The sequence below is a fragment of the Pristis pectinata genome, chromosome 9 (assembly GCF_009764475.1).
Source record: "Pristis pectinata isolate sPriPec2 chromosome 9, sPriPec2.1.pri, whole genome shotgun sequence".
Classification (NCBI taxonomy): domain Eukaryota; kingdom Metazoa; phylum Chordata; class Chondrichthyes; order Rhinopristiformes; family Pristidae; genus Pristis; species Pristis pectinata.
In genome coordinates this window covers 65,693,438-65,715,958 of record NC_067413.1, presented here as the reverse complement: position 1 = coordinate 65,715,958, position 22,521 = coordinate 65,693,438, and the positions used below count along the sequence as shown (strand labels likewise).

At 37.1% G+C, this 22,521-nt stretch overlaps 1 protein-coding gene across 1 annotated transcript in view; it reads right to left on the bottom strand.

Annotated features, from left to right (window-relative positions):
- Nucleotides 1-22,521, bottom strand: part of rock1 (Rho-associated, coiled-coil containing protein kinase 1) — a 107,964-nt gene that overhangs the window by 42,303 nt on the left and 43,140 nt on the right. The window contains exons 6-18 of the mRNA XM_052023028.1: nt 22,354-22,438; nt 21,127-21,271; nt 20,290-20,428; nt 19,032-19,123; nt 13,466-13,625; nt 11,938-12,004; nt 9,677-9,765; nt 9,013-9,061; nt 7,844-7,979; nt 4,564-4,655; nt 4,232-4,478; nt 973-1,079; nt 32-182 (exon numbers count right to left, since the gene is read on the bottom strand). Of these exons, the coding sequence (XP_051878988.1) occupies nt 32-182; nt 973-1,079; nt 4,232-4,478; nt 4,564-4,655; nt 7,844-7,979; nt 9,013-9,061; nt 9,677-9,765; nt 11,938-12,004; nt 13,466-13,625; nt 19,032-19,123; nt 20,290-20,428; nt 21,127-21,271; nt 22,354-22,438 (1,559 nt within the window). The remainder of the gene's footprint in view (nt 1-31; nt 183-972; nt 1,080-4,231; nt 4,479-4,563; nt 4,656-7,843; nt 7,980-9,012; nt 9,062-9,676; nt 9,766-11,937; nt 12,005-13,465; nt 13,626-19,031; nt 19,124-20,289; nt 20,429-21,126; nt 21,272-22,353; nt 22,439-22,521) is intronic.

Sequence of the window (22,521 nt, the reverse complement as noted above, 5' to 3'; positions counted from 1 at the left end):
TATTTGAGAAATAGTCCAAGCAAATACTAACCACTCATGGCCACAGATCTTGCTTCTTCAATGGATTCATACTCATCTACCAATCGTGCTTTAGTTACTTTGTGCTCTGTGATCTCTTGGTCCAGTCGTTGCTGTAACATTTTTTGTTTGTAATTCGCATCTATTTCCAGGTTATTCTTTTCCTACAATGGAAAAGTAATATTGAATTATTACGTTTTGAATATAACAGATTAAAAGTGTTATACTGCCAAATCATTCTTGTAAAAAAAGACAAAAATGCTTCCATAATAACAAATATTAAAATAATACCGATGCAGTAAATCTCTAGTAAAAACTGGGCAATACTGAGCAGGTCGGACAATATGTGTAAAGAAAGAACAGAGTTAAATGTTTGAAGTCAATCACCCGAATTGCTGCCTGAACTGCTGAATATTTTCAGCACTTTCAGTTTCCATAACTGCCAATCACAACTAAAGTGCAGTGGAAAGTATAAAGGCAGATGCCTTCTCACAAGTATAAACAATCTTTTGTAGGTCACATTATACACCTCCTTGAGGTGGTTACACAGGACTACCCATCCTCCCATACCGCAATGAATGACGCAAGATAATGAAGGGAAAATGGAACCAATATTAATTGACCAATACAACTCTTTATGGAAGCGCACTCAGGAAAAACTGTGTGTGTGTTTTTGTCCTAAATATCTAGCACTTATAAAGACATACATCTTCACATCTTGTGAACTGAATAGCCAGAGATAGCCGCAATTTTGAATAAGATGGTAACAAACCTGCTAAAGAACAAAAGGAAACCAAATTATAGTGTATTCAAGTAACAATCATGGATATTACCACAAATTGAAAAAAAATTTAGATGCTGGAAATCCTCAACCAGCCATCAACACCTGCGCAGAGATAAACCATTTCAAGTTGATGCCTTTTTGCAGATATTATCCTAACTGTGCATTAGTACCTTCTCCAAATTACTATGCTTCTCTTGTGCTTGTTTCTTTTCCATCTCTGCTTTGGAAAGGTTAAGTTTTGTCGTTTTTAATTCTTCTTGTAAAGAAGTGATGCGAGCTGTGGAAAAAAAAAGCCATTATTAATTGATTGTGCTTGGAGATAATTTAAGACGGGTTGGTGCAAGCAAACTCTTCCTGGGTCACCTTGTAGGTAAAGACAATTCTCAGTGCAATATAGTAATCTCCATGGACTACTGGTACTTGGTTCAAACCATGGCCTATGCTGTGTTGGCAGATATGCAACATTTGAAGTTGTAACACTGACCTCTGGCAATTAGAAAACACAGGATGGTGTTTCTGTTCATAAAACCAATTTGCTAACATTGGAGTACTCAGGAGACAATTTCTACTGGGATAGATTGCTTATTATTTCATTTTATAAAAGAATGGCTATTGGAGAGGTAATGCAGAGCTACTCACATCTATAAAATTGCACTCAGCAGTCTAGGAAGAAGTGCAAAGGAAAATTATGATGCGTCTCTGGGCTATCTGACAACAATAATTGGAAAAAAGGTACTAAAGGCCTAGAAATTGGTTAAAACCACTGTAGTGCATGGCAAGGTCTCTGTGCCAGAATGGGCAAGCTTTACCGAGTCCCAAGCCTCCTTTTACATAAATCAGCAAGCTACTGACATCTGTTGGCATTGCCTAATGAAAAGATTTCCTATCCAGCCCAAAATATTGCAAGCTTAACCAGCCCTTTTCTGTTAGCAAAACAATAAATAAGAGTATGAAAAGATTCTGAAGCTTCATGCATGGGGGATTGTTGGAGAATGGAGTACTTTGCATCAGTGATAGAGCCCCTCAATTTTGGAATTTATCAGCACTGAAAGTTCTGAAGTGGATGGAGGGTAAGAAAACTATACAATACAGGCGGGGTCAGGGAGCTGGTGGTAATGGAATAGGGCTACAATTGGCACTGGCTCATTGGAACGCAGGAGGGGAATGGGGACTATAAGGGCAAGAAAAAGGAAGAAAAAAAAATCAGTTTCAACTGATGGAAAAGGAGAGAGGACAGGATTATGAAGGAATAAGGGACTCGCAGTTTGAACAGCAAGCAGAATTCACAACTAAATGTTGAATAATGAATCCCATGTCATTCTTTATATCTTTAACTTATTTCAAGAAAACAAAGACATAAAATTATATGCAGAAAGCATATTAGATTAAATCTAATGATTACACTAAAAATGCAGTGGGTTAGGTCAGAGTACTTCAAATTAATGGACTGCCCTCTATGATGCTGGCAATGAAGCTCACCTCTTGCTTGTGATGGAAGGACACTTATGCAGTTAATGTCAAGATAGAAGATAGTAATGCTTTTATCATGTAAAAATTTAAACAAAGAGTTACATGATAGTGATTGCTATGAAATTAGTGTTCAGAGGATATTTTGTTCCCATCATCTGAGCATAATGGTCAACAATTCCAATAAGAAAAGCATTTAGGCTGTCGCAGAAGAAATGGACAGCAACTTCTGCAGAATGCACATGTAAAGTCATATAAAGAAATCCAGAACTGTGCGTCAGAAAAACTGCTTCTCTCTATAGCTGTGCTAAATGGCTTTCAATCCAGATAAATGTGAGGTATTGCATTTGGGAGATCAATCCAGGGTAGGACTTGTAAAGTGAACAGTAGGGACCTGGGGAGTTTTATGGAACAGATGGACCTAGGAGTGCAAGTGCATTGTTCGCTGAAAGCGGCATCATAGGTAGATAAGGCGATGAAGGCGGCGTTTGGCATGCTGGCCTTCATCAGTGAGGGCACTGTGTACAGGATTTTGGAAGTTACGTTGCAGTCATAAGATGTTGGTGAGGCCGCACTTGGAGTATTGTGTACAGCTTTGGTCATCCTGTTATAGGAAAGATGTTATTACATTAGAAAGAGTGCAGAAAAGATTAACCAGGGTGTTACCTGGACTTCGGGGCCTGTGTTACAAAGAGAGGTTGTGCAGACTAAGACTTTATTCCCTGGAATGTAGGAGATTGAGGGGTGATATGATAGAGATATTCAAGATCATGAGGGGTCATAACAGGGTGAAAGCACACAGTCTTTTTCCCAGGGAGGGGGGTGCTAAAAACAAGAGGGCGTAGGTGAAAGATCAGAAGCGACAGATTTAAAAGGGACATCAGGGACAGGTTCTTCACGCAAAGGGTGGTACATATTTGGAATGAGCTGCCAGAAATAGTGGTTGAGGCAGGCACATTAGCAACATGTAAAAAACATCTAGCTAAATTCATGAATAGGAGGGATTTAGAGGACTATGGGCCAAACGTGGGCAGATGAGACCAGCTCGCTGGCAACACTGTTGGCATGGACAAATTGGACCAAAGGGCCTGTTCCATGGTGTACGACTCTTGCAGGCCTTGCTGAAAGACCCAGGATTGAAATGATTTCAACATAATGAATTTAGGAGTCTTGCCAACCTGTTATGGACTAAAAATTTGGCTCCTGAATGCTCCATCTGTTGAAGCTGTAAAAACAGCATAACTAAATAATTCTAAACAATATCTCTCATCTAGAAAAAAAATCATTTTACTTACTTGAGTCTTCTTCCCTAAGCAGCACTGAAAACTTAAAAAATACTTTCAGATTTCTATCTGACCTTTATCTCTCTTCCTTAATTTTGATTTTGTTTTGATCCTTTAGTTTTTAAAATTCTTACTTTATACATCCTGGTTTGGCCTATAACAGTGAGCATTTTACTGTCAGATTGGTCAAAGTGCTTCTAAGTTCCTTATTCTGTTGACAGGTAATGCAAACCAGACATATTTCCTACTACAATGGGCAGATTAAGGAAAATCTTCACTGACAACCATGCAAAAATTGTCTGCGCAGCTACCAGTAAGATGAAAGGCAAGCAGCATTCCCTCGCTTTCAGCAAAATTAGTCCAATGGCTTCAAAGATGCTTTTACATTGTAAAGGAACAACATCTGATTTCACAGATTGATGCAGCACCCAAGCTCCTCCTCCACCTCACTCCCCTCTCAAATTCAGGCAACTACTCATTGCTATAGAGCAGTAAACAGAAAATAATTATCCTAGGATAGGGAATCTGAAGGAGAGTTGCCACCTGACCTCTTATGTCTTATAGTTCAAGAATTCAAGTGCAACTTGGATACATTTTCCTATTTCCCAAGGGAAGCAAATGAACAAAAAACTAAAATTATAACATTAACAAGCAGCATTAATTTCAATATTTCTATTACCTTGCAAATCGCTGATCATTTCTGAACCGTGGCTGCGATCTCTTCTTTCAGTGTCCAAAGCAGATTGTTGCTGGATAATATCTTTTTCCAATTGCAGCTTTGTATTCTCTAAGAGTCGGTTTCGCTCCTGCAGTTCACTATTTACAGTCTCCAACTGGCTCATGTTCTTTGTTAGTTCAGTTTGATTTCTCCGTAATCTTGCTGCTGTGTCTGATTCAGTCCGCAACAAAGCATTAGCTTCTTCTAACTGTTAATAAACAGCAAACAATAATTTCTGTCATATTTCAACATACTGATTTTGAAAAACTTCAGTTGATCAGTTTAGAACTCACTTGTTTTTGTAACTGCACAATTTTCTCATTTGATATCTGGGAGTTCTGGGTCACTTTTTTCAAATCCTCAAGTTGCTCCTTTAATATAGAACCTACAGATAAACAATAACATTTTGAAAGTTACAACTGCTTATCAATAAAGTACAATACATTAAGCAAGGTAGTTAGCTTGTAAAATTTTTAATAAGCACACATTACAAGAAAGTATGTAACAAGCTAGATTTTAATTAGCAAGCTTGGAAAAGCAAACATTAGTGTTCCATGGTTATTCTTATTTCATAAGTGCAAAGATTATCAGTGTGCAATTCAGGAACTTGAGGCAATGCTACAAAAAAACTGCATCAAACAAGTTACCACAGAGCCACACAATGAAATATTAGAACAGGTGAAGAGGATTTCAGGAATCTTTCAAAAGGATGAAAAGAGATGGAGAAGCTTAAGGGGGAACACCAGAACTAAGGGCACAGTTAGCTGAAGATACAGCCACAAGGGTGGAGTGATTAAAATCAGGGACCCACAATTAGGCCAAAACTGAAGGAGATTACATAGTGGGGAGAGGCAAGGCTCCTCAGGGATTTGAAAACAAGAATGAGAATTTTCCAATTGGTTGTGTTGAGCCAAAAGCCAACGTAGATCAGTGGGCAGAGTGCATTAACAACATCAATAACAGTGCTCATTTTGTTTTAAATCTGAAGTATGATTCAGCCTTATATAGATTTGTTACTAGCCAAATGTAGCAAATGGTTAATATATTGGATTCTAAGCTTATAATATTTTTCAAAAATTATACAATTTTGCTGTCCAACTATAATGCAAAGGAATATGACAGCCACTGCTTGTGCACAAGTCACTGAAAAGATTTATTCAAGTACTGTTCCCACCCCCCTCCAATTTCCCAGTTCTGAATTTCATTCACTAATCACCTGAAAATACTTCAAAAATTTGACTTTGACATGAAAATTACTTAACTACTACACTCGAGAAATATGGATTTACCATTAGTTCACTTAGCACTCCTAACATGAAAGCATTGTTAATTACAGGGAATTATGGGAATGTTGCACAAAAATATGTCTAAATTGTTTGTTATAATAATTCTTCTCCTGCATCGTTATAGCTTTTTATAAGATGGAGACCAGATCTGGTCTAATTAAGATTGGACCATAAATAATCTCTCTCCTTTTCAATTAACTGAGCATAGAACAAAACCCAGTGCTTTTTGGTTCTTTCTACTTCCAATGAGTCTTCCGCTTCTCTGTTTTGTTTTAAACTTCTTTCTACCGAAACAATTTTGCACACTCAACTATACTGAAATTTATTCGAATCAGATTTATTATTATTGACATATGACGTGAAATTTGCTGTTTTGCGGCAGCAGTACACCGCAAAGACATAAAATTACTATAAATTACAAAAATAAATAAATAGTGCAATAAAAAAGGAATAATGAGGTAATGTTCATGGATCATTCAGAAATCTGATGGCAGAGGGGAAGAAGCTGCTCCTGAATCATCGAGTTTGGGTCTTCAGGCTCCTGTACCTCCTCCCCGATAGTAATAATGAGAAAAGGGCATGTCCCAGAAGGCGAAGGCCCTTAATGATGAATGCCGCCTTCTTGAGGCACTGCCTCTTGAAGATTTCCTTGGCGGTGGGGAGGCTTGTGCCCATGATGGAGCTGGCCGAGTCTACAACCCTCTGCAGCTTCTTGCAATCTTGTGCATTGGAGCCTAGATACCAGGCTGTGACGCAACCAGTCAGAATGCTCTTCACTGTACATCTATGGAAATTTGCAAGAGTCTTTGGTGACATACCAAATCTCCTTAAACTCCTAATGAAGTAGAGCCGCTGGTGTGCCTTCTTCATGATCGTATCCATGTGTTGGACCCAGGAAAGATCCTCTGAGCCATTGACACCCATGAACTTGAAGCTGCTTACCCTTTCCACTGCTGACCCCTCAATGAGGATTAGTGTGTGTTCTCTTGACTTCCCTTTCCTGAAGTCCATAATCAATTCCTTGGTCTTGATGATGTTGAGTGAGAGGCTGCTGTTGTGACACCACTCAACCAGCTGATCTGCCTCACTCCTGTAAGACTCCTCATTGCCATCTGAGATTCTACCAACCACAGGGTCATCGGCAAATTTGTAGATGGTGTTTGAGCTGTGCTTAGCCACACAGTCATGTGTAGAGAGAGTAGAGCAGTGGGCTAAGCACACATCCTTGAGGTGCATCTGTGTTGATTGTCAGTGAGGAGAGGTTATTGCTGATCCGCACTGACCGTGGTCTCCCTATAAGGAAGTTGAGGATCCAGTTGCAGAGGTACAGTGGCCCAGGTTTTGAAGCTTATTTATTAATACCGAGAGAATGATGGTGTTGAACATCAAGCTGTAGTTGATAAACAGTAGCCTGATTGTGCCATGCGTTTGTCTAGGTGCTCCAAAGCAGAGTGGAGAGCCAGTGAGATTGCGTCTGCTGTAGACCTGTCGTGGCAGTAGGCGAATTGCAGCAGGTCCACGTCCTTGCTCAGGCAGAAGTTAATTCTAGCCATAACCAACCTCAAAGCACTTCACCAGGCAGTAGTCATTGAGGAAGCTACCAGGCAGTAGTCATTGAGGCAGCTCACCCTGCTCTTCTTGGGCACTGGAATGATTTGTCAATTACATGTTCATTTTGCAAATAGGTCTTCTTCTATTTTGTTGCATTTCTCCTTCCACATTTATTACCCTCTAATATGTTGCCCACAAATTGAGATTTAGATTCCAAATTGCTTACAAGAATGATAAATTCTGACCCAGCTAACTGACAGTTGATTTTTTTTTATTGCACATCAAGTCCAAAAAAAGAATCACGAACATAATTGCTCTTGGTAATCAGAGGAGTCATAATATTAGGAGTGCATTAATATTACTATTCATGACGAAGTAACATTTCTTGGAATATATAGCACTACATCTTGACTTTTCCAAGAATCTTCATTACTTTTCTGAAAGCACTAGTATTTGATTTATTATAATAACAATTGAGGCTAAACTAATCAGGAAAGCACAATCTTGATTAAGGGAATCAAGGGATGGGAGTTTAACGCTGGAACATAGCACTTGGGTAGCTGATCATGCTGCTATTGAATGGTGAAACAGGCACTAGGGGCTGAATAGACTCCTGCTATTTCTTATCTTATAATACAAAATTATCCCTAGTTTAGTTAATGATCAACTCTGCCCATTTCTAAAACATCACCAACTTATTTAGCACAAACACAACAGGTTTTGACACTGAGCTCACCCTCATTTTCCAAATTGCGCCTCTTTTCAACCTCTTGTTCCAATTTCCTTTGATATTCACTGATTTTGTGTTGTACCATCAATTTCTCCTTCTCAAGCTGAGACAAGTTAACCTCTAATGTTTTTCTTGCAGTACCCTATGTTTAAAGGCAAAGCACAACTTTTGAAACTAAAACATTGGTGAACAGAAGAATTAGTCAAGGACACAAAACACAAAATTCAATAATACTGCAAGACTTTGAATGCAACTGAGTTTTGATTTAAAAGCATAAAATTCTTTGCATACTAGTTTCTAAGGATAGCAGTGATTCACAGATTTTTGAAACATTTTATATTAAAAATGCTGAAAAACTACAATGAACATGAAAATGTGATTTGATAATAATTTCCACATGTCAGTATAGTAAGCAAAACTGAAAGAAAAACATGTATTTTGCTTAAAGGGAACAAATAATACCTATATTGGAAATTTCTAAAACTTGGTGACCCACAGATTTTCATAATGTAGGAACAAAATTTTTTTGTGCATAGCAGAATTTTGTTGGAAATCTGATTGAAAGTCCAGTTCCAGGTCCTGCACTTGTGTGATTTGCTTGTGCAGAGCTATCAGGCACACTCAGTAAAATCAAACAACATGCACTGAACATTTTGACTGCACTTGCACAACATTCTTGCTGGTCTTAGCTGGAGGGCTGAGACCTGCTTCAACATTAAACGGTGTCCAACAATTTTTGATCTCATTCACATCCGAGACATCTGTTGCCCTCTGTTAAGTAATCCTTTAGACATTTCTTACTGCTTGTTCTGAGCGATCATGTCATTCCTAAAGTCCTATGCCTTCAGGTCAACTGTTTGACCAAATACCAACCTGATTACCTATAAGCTAATGTCAACTCCCAAAATTTAAATCACTTACTGGGCCAACCCTCACCTCTGTGTATCTGCCCCTTACCTCCTGAACCCTTCTTCAAGCCACGTATAACTGGTCAGTCAATTCCCAAAGCCTCACCAGCGACCTACCAACACCAACCCAAGCTCAAGCCTATCCTCTCAAATTGGGAATAAGCAGAACTATTTAAACATTTTAGAAACTGTATATCTTAAATACCCACTTAAAAGCAAATACTGCTTAAATATTATAAATAAATAATAAATATGAACACAAATTACCTCATCATCCAGTTCCTTTGTTATTTTCTCCAACTTTACATTTCCTGCCCTGGAAACAAAAATCAATAAACAGTTTCAAAAGTAAGCAAAGAAGCACAGTCCACACACATTCTTGTCCACCCCATTTGGTTAGAATATTCTCAGCCAGTATTTGCTTTCTTAAATGGAAGCCAGCATTTGTTTAAATGGAAGTCTAGGACTTCTCATGTGCATGGTGTACTACACTCTGCTGCTGCTGGATGCCGTAAGGAATGCAACGGAGGAGCTCAGATTTGGTGAAATTCCCCAGAGAGAGAAAAAAAACATCAAACCTTGGATTCTGCTAGGCTCAAAAAGACACAGAATCCTAACCCCAATGCTTCTGATGAGGATTGTAAAGTTATGGGAGAATAAATGGAAATAGGTTTCTTAAAACTATTTGAGGTCTATTTAATTTTTTTTAAATTAAAATGTGATTGAAAGTATTTTGGATGATCTTATTTATTTAAATAATTTTACAGTTCAAAAAAAGTAATTGTCTTTAAATGCTTCCAAGTGCAAGAGACTGCAAGATAGGTATTCCACATCCAGATCAGATATGTATGGATGTGGAGTGACTAAGGCCAGCAGCCCCATGCCAATAAAAGTAGCTATTAAAAAAGGATATTAAGTGACAAGACCTTACCTGTATTTTTGTTCCCATTCTTCCTTTAATTGTATTTCATTGTGTAATTGCTCTTCAAGTTCATAAATAGTCTTTTTCAAATTTTCAATCTTAAAACCAAAATAAGCCAGGTGAAGAACTCACTTATTGAGCAACTCATCAGTCCAAGCTAGCAAGTTTCATAATAAATTTTAATTCATAGTGTCATCTATCATTATGTATTTCATATTTTGAACACTAGTTTTCATGGAAAGAGAATTTAGTCCAAATCTTCTAATGACCAGTGAGCCACCAGAGCGCAGTGGATGCATGCCATTGCAATCCTGCTATTTCTTCCAGTGTATTCTTCCAAAGAAAAATCAGCCCTTAGCTGATTTCAAAGGCCTTGATCATTGTAACTTTGGCCATGATTTATAGTGACTTCTTCAAGATAAAGCCATTGCTAATGTTACATTTGGCATAGACATTTATTTTGCTTGAATTTTTTTTCTAGCTTCATCATAGTTTAGGATAAAAATTTTAAAAAGGTTAATTTACATTTTGGTTTTGAACCCAAAGCACATCTATGACATCAGATGAGTTATGGTAACCTTTTGCAGACATCCATAACTCTTTTCCATAATAGTTTCCTGCCACTCCAAATGATTCCCAAAATTACACCCAAAACAATTCATTAAAATATTTTTTGTACTTTAAGTTATTATTCAAACCTAATTGCTGTTGGCTTAATCCATCTGCATGCATACTTTCTAGGAACCAGTTTTGAACTTCCTACCTTATTTTCCCCCCAATTATAATGTATTACTTTACACTGCTACACATTTTTAAAAAAAATTACTACTTCTGTTCCTTTCACTCATCTAATACGCATATTTATATCTTTATGAAGTGTTTTTGCAAATCCTTTCTTTATATCATCAAACTGAGACAGTGCTTACGACATCCAGATCCAAATCATGCATCAAGAACAAAAGTGGATCTAACACTAGCTCCTTGAGTACATTACTTTCAACTTTTCAAACATCAGCAAAACACTAACTTCCTGAACCAGATTTCCCCCTACACTTCTGTTTCAACACTGTTTTATAAAGGTCCTTAATACATTACTTTTAATTATCTGCTTTCTTTTCAATTTTTCCTTGGCAGAAATAATAGCAAGTGACAAGTTTAATAAACAACTAGAAAAAGTCACATTATAAGGATTTTGCCATGCTGGTTGATGGATAAGCAGCAGGTCAACACACTGGTACAGCAAAGAATTTTGAAGGCAAACAACAAGTTGGCCTTCATTGCAAGGGAGTTGGAGTATTAAAACAAGGGAGTCTTGCTTCAGTTGTACAAGATTTTGTTGATGCTGTGCCCAAGTAGCATTACAATTTTAATAACCAGTCCTAAGAAAATTGACACCTGTTTAATATATGATGTAGGATAGATTCTTTTGATTAATTCCTTCAGTGAGACAATCGTCATACAAGAAAAAATTGAGCACAACTGACTAATGAAATCACCATGAGGTAATTTCATTGAGATGCACAAGATTCTGAGAGAGGTTGGGACAGACCAGATGCTGAAATAGACTATCCACCATAGGACTATGGAATAAGAATCTCAGGATAAGGTGACAAGCCTTTAGGGACTAAGATGTAAGGAATCTTAAGAATTTTTTTTTCATCTTGGTGTTGTACACCTTTGGAACTCTATCCTTAAGGACTCATGAATGTGGAATAATACATCAAATTCAAGAGTGAAATCAGTTTTTTTGACATTAAGGGAATTGAGAGATTGGAGATACACTAGAAAATTGGATGTGGTTTCAGAAAAAAAATTACAATCTTTTAAATGGTAAAGCAGATTTAAGGGCAATTTTGCCCCTATGCTTCTATTTTCTATGTTCTTTACCTTTCCTTTTTCACATCTCCACTACACATTCTACCTACCTTCCTAATTCCTTCAGCATTGTGTGACATAGTTTTATGAAACATCTATTAAATACCATAAACCTGCCTCACAACTCTAGAGTGCAGCTTTGAAAAGCTACCTGAAAAAAAATTAAAGTGACCTTTAATGATGATGCTGATCTTCTCTTGATTTTTTTTTATTCCTCTCCAAGACCAATTATTCCTGACAAGCTGGTCTGAGACTGACCCTTTTGCTTTAGTAATAAGCTTTTTACAATAAATAGTTTGTTTTCTGGATTGCAGAGAGAGCATTGCAACTAAACTGCATCAAGAATTGCACTTAACTACTCAAGGATCATCTAAAACCAATAACAAAATGCTTACTTGGCTATTGTCTATGGTAGAACTAGTTCTACAATCACTGGCTCGTTTTGGAGTACCAGATGAATTCCTATAAAGAGAAAGAATTAAAACAATGAAAAATTATGTAAATAGTTATTATCCATCTCAATATAACTATGTCAAAGCAGTTAATACCAAAAGTGCATATTTTCATCAGTTGATTTACAACTTTCAGGACTATAAGATGCCTAATGGGAATGATATCTGTGGAGCAGAGATGAGAGACGAAGGCAAAAAGGTACACAGTGAAACAAATGCTGAGCGTGTCTTATCAGATGCTTCATGACAGATATACTTGAGTACAGAGTTGCTGAGGGGTGTGTGAGGGGAATTATTTCTGGATATTAGTCTTTGACAAACACATAAATAGAGATACTATTATTCAAAGGATGAACTAATTACTGATGCAAATAGCCATGAAATTTCCAATGCTTAAGATTCAGTGAGAACAGTAAATCATTAGTCATAGGGGGTAGAATAGGTAAGTAAATTCTATCCAAATTGAATTTAGGTAGAGCTCAGTCAATGGATATGAGTGGTTATTTGCAAATCTGTTTTAGAAACTTTCAGATAGTAATCCTTCAACCTCTGAAAATATACCATGGAAAGATGACTTTTGGGGAACTGACCCCATTTTAACAAAGATGATATTTTAATATATACTAATTGTCTATTTGTCCTTACCCCTGCAATCTTCCACCTTGGTAGTGGGGGAAGAGGAAAAGAGAAAGCAAGGGAATTGAGAGGGAAGATGGGAGTGGAGAAAAATTGTGAACATTAAGAACCAATGGAACCAGAGAGAAGATAGTGGATTTGAGGAGTTCATGTAGCATGGAGAGGAGGTTGAAATAAAATCAAGCTGTGGGGAGAATAGGGTAAATAGATTGATGGGGTTGGGGATGGAGGGCAGATGTTAAATGTAGTGGAAAATATTGCTGCATAGATCAAAGGAGAAGGGAGCAGAAGTGACGTGAGAAAAATGGGGGCTTTACTTTCCAGTTGAGACCCAACTTTGCAGGCAAGGCACATGCTATTCACATATTGTGTTTGTGGCAGAAATATATTGGTAAAGTAATGTCAATCTTGTATTGTGCACTGATTGACATTGTTGAATTTGCTGGGCTGGTCTCAGTGAAAGGCTTGCCCAAAGTGTTCTCTGTGTGCACATAGTGCCCAATTGCTTTTCAGATATAATTCAATTACAACCCATCAAAACATTGTGTTACTCAACAGTTTTTTTTTTATAGGCTTTAATGTTCTGTTAAAGAGTAAAATCCTGGTTTCAGAGCTTTGCTTTTTTGCTTTAAACAAGTTGACTGGATTTTAAAGAAAATGCTGGAAACACTCAGCAAGTCAGGCAACAAACGTGGAAAGAGAAATATAGTTAACATTCCAGATCTGAGACCCTTCATCACAACTGAGAAAGAATGTTTCAGCATTTTCTGTTTTTACTTCAGATTTATGGCCCCTGCTGACTTTTTTGATTTTCGTTACACATATTAATACTCACTGGTGGTCTCTGTAGTATGTGAAGCCAACAAAAGGTAACTGATTTCCAACAAAGGCTTTCGGTACAGGAAAAGTTTCTTCCTCACCCTTGTCTTCTTCCAAGTCATCAAAATTGCTAGTGTCAATGTCACTACTTAGCTCAGGCACAACAGGTGCAGAAACTACAATGAAACACATACATGGGTTAATTGTATTACACACTGGAATGTCATATCAGTACTATTCAGCATTTCCAGCTGCCCAAAGTGTTCTCTGTGTGCACATAGTGCCCAATTGCTTTTCAGATATAATTCAGTCCAATCAGTCAGATACCAGCTAACATTAATCCAACTTTTTGTTCCATTAACATACTTGTCTTACAAAATTCTATCCTTTGCATATCAGAAAATTTAAATTTACACAACATTCACAACCTTTTAAAGGCAAATGCTTCAGATTCCTGTAGACTTTGAGCAAAAAGTGCTGCCCTCCTTCACTCCAAAATGGCTTGGTTCTATTCTTGAAGCATGTTCCCCTTCTCAAGATTCCTGGACTGAAGGAATAATCGCTACACACTTAACCTACAAAATCCCATTTTCAATTTGAACCCTCCGTCAAATCACCATCCATCTTCCAAACTCATGAACATAAAAACAAATTAATTGAACTCGTTTTCAAAATTCAGTTCTAAGGATTGGTCTAATACAGTCAAATTAATCCAATGCTGCTCTCCAAGCCCTTCCTCAGTTTTGGACATAAACCTGATTGTGGAACTCAAGCTTATGTCTGTCTAGGAATCCAAATGTGATGAATGATTAGTTCACTCTTGTATTCCAATCCCATTTAGATATGCCCATTTGGTTCTGTAAATGTTTGCACTAGCTTTTGTCACTTACCTACAACTAAGGGATAATCTACAGCAGCTATTTAACCCACTAGCATGTCTTTGGGAGGACACAAGAGCACCCACAAGAAACCCACACAGCCACTGGGGTGGGGATGGAATGGACAAACTCCGCACCAACTGCACCCAGTTCAGGATTCAACCTCAGTCAGCATGGTGTCACTGTGCCACCTTTTCCCAATCCAAAGAGGATTTGTTTTAACACAACATGCCCTTTTCTTTTGTTAAACTATTTTCCTTTTTTTTAGGAAATGCAGTGAAATGGAGAAAGACAAGTGATACTATTCATAAAAATACACAGATAAAACAAACTGTGCTTATGTCAACAACCAGAAAAATGTTAAAGAATTTTACAAACTGATCACTGAGAAATAAATCAGCCAATTTAAGCCACTATTAAGAGTAATTTACAAGGAATTACACAGCAGTATATGGAATGCTAATAATTAAAACTTCTGCCCAATAAGAAACCATTGCAGGCAAAATAAAAACAATATATACTTGAAATGCAAATACTCTTGAATCACACAAAAAATAAGACTTAGGATAAAAGACCTTCATTCTGAGGAAACATGGGAGAAAACATAGTTCTGAATACCGCATCAGGAATTATGTCCAATGGAAACGAGTATAAATTTAATACTACAATTAAAACTATGCTGGAGGTTTTTCATCAAACAAAAAATTGTTTTCACTTGGAAAACCCCAGCAGATGCAAAATCTAATAGCCTTTAAAACAGAATATTAGAAAAAAAGTAAAAATCACATTAGCACGTGGAAAACTTATAACCAGCTTTGGCATAGTTTGTGAAAATCCTTCACAGCGTAAAATATCCTGGTTCAATCTTGTAAATACTTGATATATCTATAACCCTCCCAAAGTATCCCACTGCAGGCTTCAAATGAAGGAATTAGAAACATTACAATATGTCAGAAAATGCACACGTTTAAGAGGAGATTGAATAGTGGTGCATGTTCCCTATCAGCCAAGAAATAAACATCATGAATTCCATGTTTATTTCCTTGTACAAGTGTTTTTTGTTACAGAATCCACTACAAAAATGCATTGTTTCCTGCTTTATGCCTTCATGCAACAAAAGTTGATCTATTAGCACATGGAGTCATAAAGCACAGCAACAGCCCCTTCAGCCCACCATGTCTATCTTGATCACCAAGTACCTATCTATACCAATCCCGTTTACCAGCACTTGGTCTGTAGGTTATCATGCTTTGGGGAATCTAGTACTCATGCAGATGGTTTTTTTTTAAAAGAAGCGTCGTGATGGTACCTGCCTCCACCACATCCTATGAAGTGCATTTCAGACCTCAACCATCTTGGGTGAAAAAGTCCCTTCTCAGATCCCCTCTAAACCACTTACTCCCACCCGCTGGTCTACTTAATCTATGGAACCACCTTATATCCTTGAATCTCTTACCATTTGGTTTCCTATTATTGGCAAGACCTTCACTTTTCACAGACTGAAATTGAGAAATATGATACATGGGCACTAGTAAAATTCAAGGATTTTGCTTGTTAGGGCTCCTTTTTATTAAGACAATCAGTTGTCAGGTTGTTTTTTTTTAAAAAAAGATCAGTTAGCTTTTGTGGATTTTCTGCATTAGCAATATGATGTCAACACGGTAACTGTGAAGGCTACTTTCACAAATGTTTCGGATAATTAGCTTCATTTGAGCACAGGTATGAACTAAATATTTGTATTTACATTAATAACAAAACAAGGACTCAACCATGGAACATCTACAAATCTCCTCTTTCCCCTACAATGTAAAAAAAAATAAAGCTACTTGTCACGTAATTACGATTTCCCATACTTATTTTGCTTTCAACAGTTTTTTCCCCTCATAATCTATCTGTACTCATTTTTCAATATGTCAAGACACAGCCACCAATACCAGATGATTTTCCACTTCTCCAAATACACAATGATAAGGTTGAAAAAGCAAAAGGAATTCTAGTTTTGGTTTTTACAAAAGTGTAGAATATAAAAGCTAAGAGGCAACAAAGAACCCTTAATATGGTAAGGATATAAATTGAAGTTTTGGGTTCTGTACTATAAAATATTGAGGACTTCAGACATTTTATTACACATTCATTAGAATGTTACCCTGGCATGAGAAAGTACAAATACATAAGAACTTTTCACTAGCACTATTCAGATCAATGGAGGTGTGCTAGAGGTGTTTAAAATTAGGATTTATTCAATTTATTTAAAAATATAAAAAAGGGTCAGACCTTATGCATAGCTCCTCAAACCTGCAATGCCATCCAGTAAGAATCTGGTTCATCTCCATTTTCCTGCTCCATTGACATAAACCTTGATTCTGCTATAGTTCAAAAATCTTTCTTATCCTCACATAAATGGAATGATTCAACAGCCAGAGTTCTCTGGTGTAAAGAATTCCAAGATTTGCAAGCAAAGCCGTAAATCTTGCTCGAGTCTTAAGTGACCCTCTCCTTATTCTGACACTGTTCCCCCTAATTCTGGACTCATCTTCCAGAGGAATCATTTTCACAGCTCTACTGTGTCAACCACCCTCAGAATCTTGTGTTTCAATAAAATAATCACTCATTCTTCTAAACTCCAAAGAGTAAAGACCTATTCTACACAATCTTTTCTCATGGGTCAACCCCCTCATAAATGCATTAAAGTTTCGAGTGACTGATGGGTCAAAATAAGAGACCTAGAATAATGGACTACAGACACAAGACAAAAGATATACAGTGGCATGCAAAAGTTTGGGCACCCCTGGTCAAAATTTCTGTTATTGTGAATAGCTAAGCGAGTAAAAGATTAACTTTATGCCTTTTGGAAATCAGGTAAAGATGACACATTTCTTTAATATTTTAAGCAAGGTTACTTTTTTATTTCCATCTTTTACAGTTTCAAAATAACAAAAAAGGAGAAGGACCCAAAGCAAAGTTTGGGCACCCTGCATGGTCAGTACTTAGTAACAGCCCTTTGGCAAGTATCACAGCTTGGAAACGCTTTCTGTTGCCAGCTACGAGTCTTTCAATTCTTGTTTGGGGGATTTTTGCCCATTCTTCCTTGCAAAAGGCTTCTAGTTCTGTGAGATTCTTGGGCCGTCTTGCATGCACTGCTCTTTTGAGGACTATCCACAGATTTTCTATGATGTTTAGGTCAGGGGACTGTGAGGGCCATGGCAAAACCTTCAGCTTGTGCCTCTTGAGGTAGTCCATTGTGGATTTTGAGGTGTGTTTAGGATCGTTATCCTGTTGTGGAAGCCATTCTCTTTTCATCTTCAGCTTTATTTTTTTTTAAAGACAGTGTGAGGTTTGCTTCCAGAACTTGCTGGTATTTAAGTGAATTCATTCTTCCCTCTACCAGTGAAATGTTCCCCATGCCACTGGCTGCAATACAAGCCCAAAGCATGATCAATCCACCCCCATGCTTAACAGTTGGGGAGGTGTTCTTTTCATGAAATTCTGCACCCTTTTTTCTCCAAACATACCTTTGCTCATTGTGGCCAAAAAGTTCTATTTTAACTTCATCAGTCCGCAGGACTTGTTTCCAAAATGCATCAGGCTTGTTTAGAGGTTCCTTTCAAACTTCTGAAGCTGAATTTTGTGGTGAGGATGCAGGAAAGTTTGGAGGAAAAAAGGGTGCAGAGTTTCATGAAAAGAACACCTCTCCAACTGTTAAGCATGGGGGTGGATCGATCATGTTTTGGGCTTGTGTTGCAGCCAGATGCACGGGGAACATTTCACTGGTACAGGGAAGAATGAATTCACTTAAATACCAGCAAATTCTGGAAGCAAACACCACACCATCTGTAAAAATAAAAGAGCTGATGAAAAGAGGATGGCTTCTACAACAGGATAACGATCCTAAACACACCTCAAAATCCATAATGGACTACCTCAAGAGGCACAAGCTGAAGGTTTTGCCATGGCCCTCACAGTCCCCCGACCTAAAAATCATTGAAAATCTGCGGATAGTCCTCAAAAGAGCAGTGTACGCAAGGCGGCCCAAGAATCTCACAGAACTAGAAGCCTTTTGCAAGGAAGAATGGGCGAAAATCCCTCAAACAAGAATTGGAAGACTCGTAGCTGGCTAAAGAAAGCACTTACAAGCTGCGATACTTGCCAAAGGGGGTGTTACTAAGTACTGACGACGCAGGGTGCCCAAACTTTGCTTTGGGCCCTTTTCCTTTTTTGTTATTTTGAAACTGTAAAAGATGGAAATAAAAAAGTAATCTTGCTTAAAATATTAAAGAAATGTGTCATCTTTAACTTTATGCCTTTTGGAAATCAGGTCATCTTTTACTCGCTTAGCTATTCACAATAACAGAAATTTTGACCAGGGGTGCCCAAACTTCTGCATGCCACTGTATATGTAATAGACAGAAAGATAATTAACCTGTAAAATTGGAGAAATCATATTCTGGATGAGCAATGGAGTCAGAAACTTTGCCATTATTATCCTTAATTTATACCTACCATAATAAAAATTGCACTTTGACAGCAATGGAATGCAATTTTCCAATCTGATAGAAATTATGGCATTTTAATCTTGAAGAACAATGGAATTGTCAATTAGCACAAATTTATATTCCAACAGAAAATACAAAAGGATATATTGGTTTTAATATAATTTCAGAATAACACTGCATAACATTTTGAGTAACATTAATGATAACTTACTCTCTCTAATATTTTCCCAGGTCCATTGATCATTTCGAAAGAAAGGATGCTTTTTGATTTCTGCAACACCATTCCGGCCTAGTCTTACTTCCCTAGTGAAAATAATCAACATTACTAAAAAAGTACTGCAGTTCATATCAGAAGAACAGTGGTATATGACCTGCAGCTTTGCTTTTTTGTTTAAAAAGGATACAATTTACTTCAAGTCAATCCAATTTAAAATCATTAACAATTCAGTTTTGATCGCCCTGCTATTGGAAAGATGTTATTAAACTAGAAAGAGTGCAGAAAAGATTTGCAAGGATGCTGCCAGGACTTGAGGGACTGAGTGAAAAGGCGAGGTTGGACAGGCGACAAGTTTATTCCTTAGCGTGTGGAGACTGACAGATGATCTTATAGGAGTGTATAAAATCATGAGGGGGATAGATAGGGTGAATACACTCAGTCTTTCTCCCCAGATTAGGGGTATCAAGAACTAGAGGACATAAATTTAAGGTGAGGGGAAAGGTTTAAAAGGAACATGAGAGGCAACTTTTTTGTTTACACAAAGGGTAGTACCCATGTGGAATGAGCTGCCGGAGAAGTGGTTGAGACAGGTACAATAACAAACTTTTAAAAGACAGTTGGACAGGATTGGAAAGGTTTAGAAAGTTATGGGCCAAACGCTGGCACGTGACTAGCATGGACCAGTTGGGCCAAAGGGCTTGTTTCCATGCTCTACGTCTCTATAATTCTGTGACTAATTCTTTGTTTGCTCCCTTTAGACAAGCCAAAACTGACAAAAATCACTGATGTACCAATTTTCAAAATTTTATTCTGTCCCTGGTGATAACAATATTTTTGAAGACTTCTGTCCTTCTGTACAGAAACCTTATTTAATCTGGATCTTTTTATGTGATGTGGGCTCCATAGGCTTTCATAATAACTACTGCTGAGTTTGCATGTTTGAGAAAGGTTTATTGCCTGTGGAACAATTTCACAACCTTTTTTCTACTGTAGCTCAAGACAATGTAGAATAGGATATGGGATGGAAGGGTGGAAGACAGTTGATTCTCAACTAGAATCCCACATTTTTCTAATAGTATTTCATACAAATAGATTGGACCCCATTTATGATCTAGATTATTTTCAAATAAGAGTCTGAACTAGCATTTTTCAGTAATGAGCCCAGAAAAAAAATTAGTACCTGCAGACCATCAATGCATAGCAACATTTTAGAGAGCTGAAATTCCCATTGTCAACAGATTAGTTTTCATACCTGTCAGTGAGGAAAGCACAGATGAGGCTTTTTGCATCCTTAGAAATATCATTATCTTCAGGAAACAACAATGAGTTTTTGTGATTCATAATTTTGCTGTATGTTCCAACTAATGAATCTGCATAAAATGGTGTATCACCTATAAAAGCAGAGAAGAGTCACCAGTAAGGCTTCATAAGTATTAATGTCATTGATGTAGTAACCTTATCCACTGGATCATAGTCACCCCAATAATTAATTTCATTATGGTATACATTACCTCCCAGGATGACTCTGGTATAAAATGATATCAATTATTCTATTGCACCAGAATAAATTAACAATACTCGAGGATCATATTTATGATGTGATGCATAATCCAAACATTTAATTTTAATGCTCATTTTATTTTGAAAGCATCCAGCCTGTAGGACAGCTCTAAAATGTACCAGGCAGGTACATTTACATTTTCATCGGCCTCGAGTCAGCCAAAGACCTCAATTCCTATTCAAATTATTTAAGCTGATAGAGCTATGACAAATGATTACATACATAGTAAAGGGCAAAACTGAACCAAAACACACCAAGCTGAATGGAATTCTTGGACAGTCATATAATTTAAAAATTACTATAAGCTCCCAATAGCTTTAACTTTGTGCTACCATCAGGGCAAATACAACATGCATAAATGCTGCAGCCACAATGCATCAGTAAGTTCCAAATATTTTCTCCTTCAAATTCAAAAGATTAGTTAAAATGAAAATAGTTTACATCAATTTTTAATTTAAAACCACATTTTGGTAACAGAATTAATATTTAATCACACTAGCATATTTAATGTACAATTTCTTCACTCACCAACAAGCATCTCATACAGGAATACTCCTACTGACCACCAATCACACTCCCTCCCATAATAACCATCTCCACCTTGAGATTTCAGCACCTCAGGGGAAATGTAATCGGGTGTCCCAACAGCTGTATCACATCGCACCATTCCTTCCTACAGTAGCAAGAAAAACGGTTAGTTTACTCATTCCAAGCAAATATCCTACATCACACAGTTACAGAAATGCAAAAGCATGAGATGAAGTGCAGGATAGAATGTGAAATGATTATTCAGAGAATTTAGTGAATAACCTGCACAAGTTTTCATTCAGTAGCAACATTCTTGGCTACTTCAGAAGGTCTTAGTTTCAGGTTCAACTCCGGGACCTCATCACCCACAGTATAACAAAGAGCATTGCATTACTGGATGCATCATCTTCTGGATGAGGGCACACATACTGCTCAGTTGTATCCTCTTGACTCCGTGAACAATCCAACATTAAATTGGTCACTCATGAAAATTATCTGCCACTTACAAACAGCACTTCAAAATTAATCCTCGATTCTGAAGCATTTTTGGATAAAAGGTATGAAATGCATCTTATTCTCTTCTGTAACAATTAAATCTATATTAAAAGTGACTATAATGCTGTTGACAAGTTATCACAAATATGAAGGAAATTAAAAGTAAAACAGAAAAGAAACCTTTCAGATTCAGAAAATTTGATTATTTTTTTATATAAAAAAAGAGGCCACATTAGTCAGTTGTTTTAAAATAATTCTGCTCTCCCAACATTTGTCCATGACACCCTCTGATTCAGAACTGATCTTTGTTCATAAAAGATCTGTACCAGACCCTTTCCAGCAAGCACTGAACATTAACACAATGAATACAGGGGCATTTGTAAGATTCACACAAGCTGATAAATTGCTTCTTGTTTACATTTTTAGGAATAATTAACAATTTGGAGATTATTAGCACTCAAAACTATCTTCCATCTCAGTTTAGAGTCTTAAGGAAATACAGCATGGAACAGTGTCTTTGGTTCACCAAGTCCACACCAAAACTCTAGGTATTACTATTTTACAATAAATATTACAGTAATTTTTTTTAAATGGTTCATGTTGAATTCAACAGTGCATTAGGAGATAAAACAGTATACCAATATGAAGAAAACAACCTTGTAGCAGCAGACTTGGAAAGAATCAAATAATGATAAATTTTCAGGAGAGTCAACACAGAACACTGCAACTTACTTTATTCATTTTCATGCAAGTTCCAAAATCTGCTAATTTTAAATGACCAGCTTTGTCAAGCAACATATTATCTGGTTTCACATCTCTGAAAAGACAAAAAAAAGTTATTTACTTAACATTTGATATATACACCCCACACACAAACATGCTTAACAACCCCTGATTCAC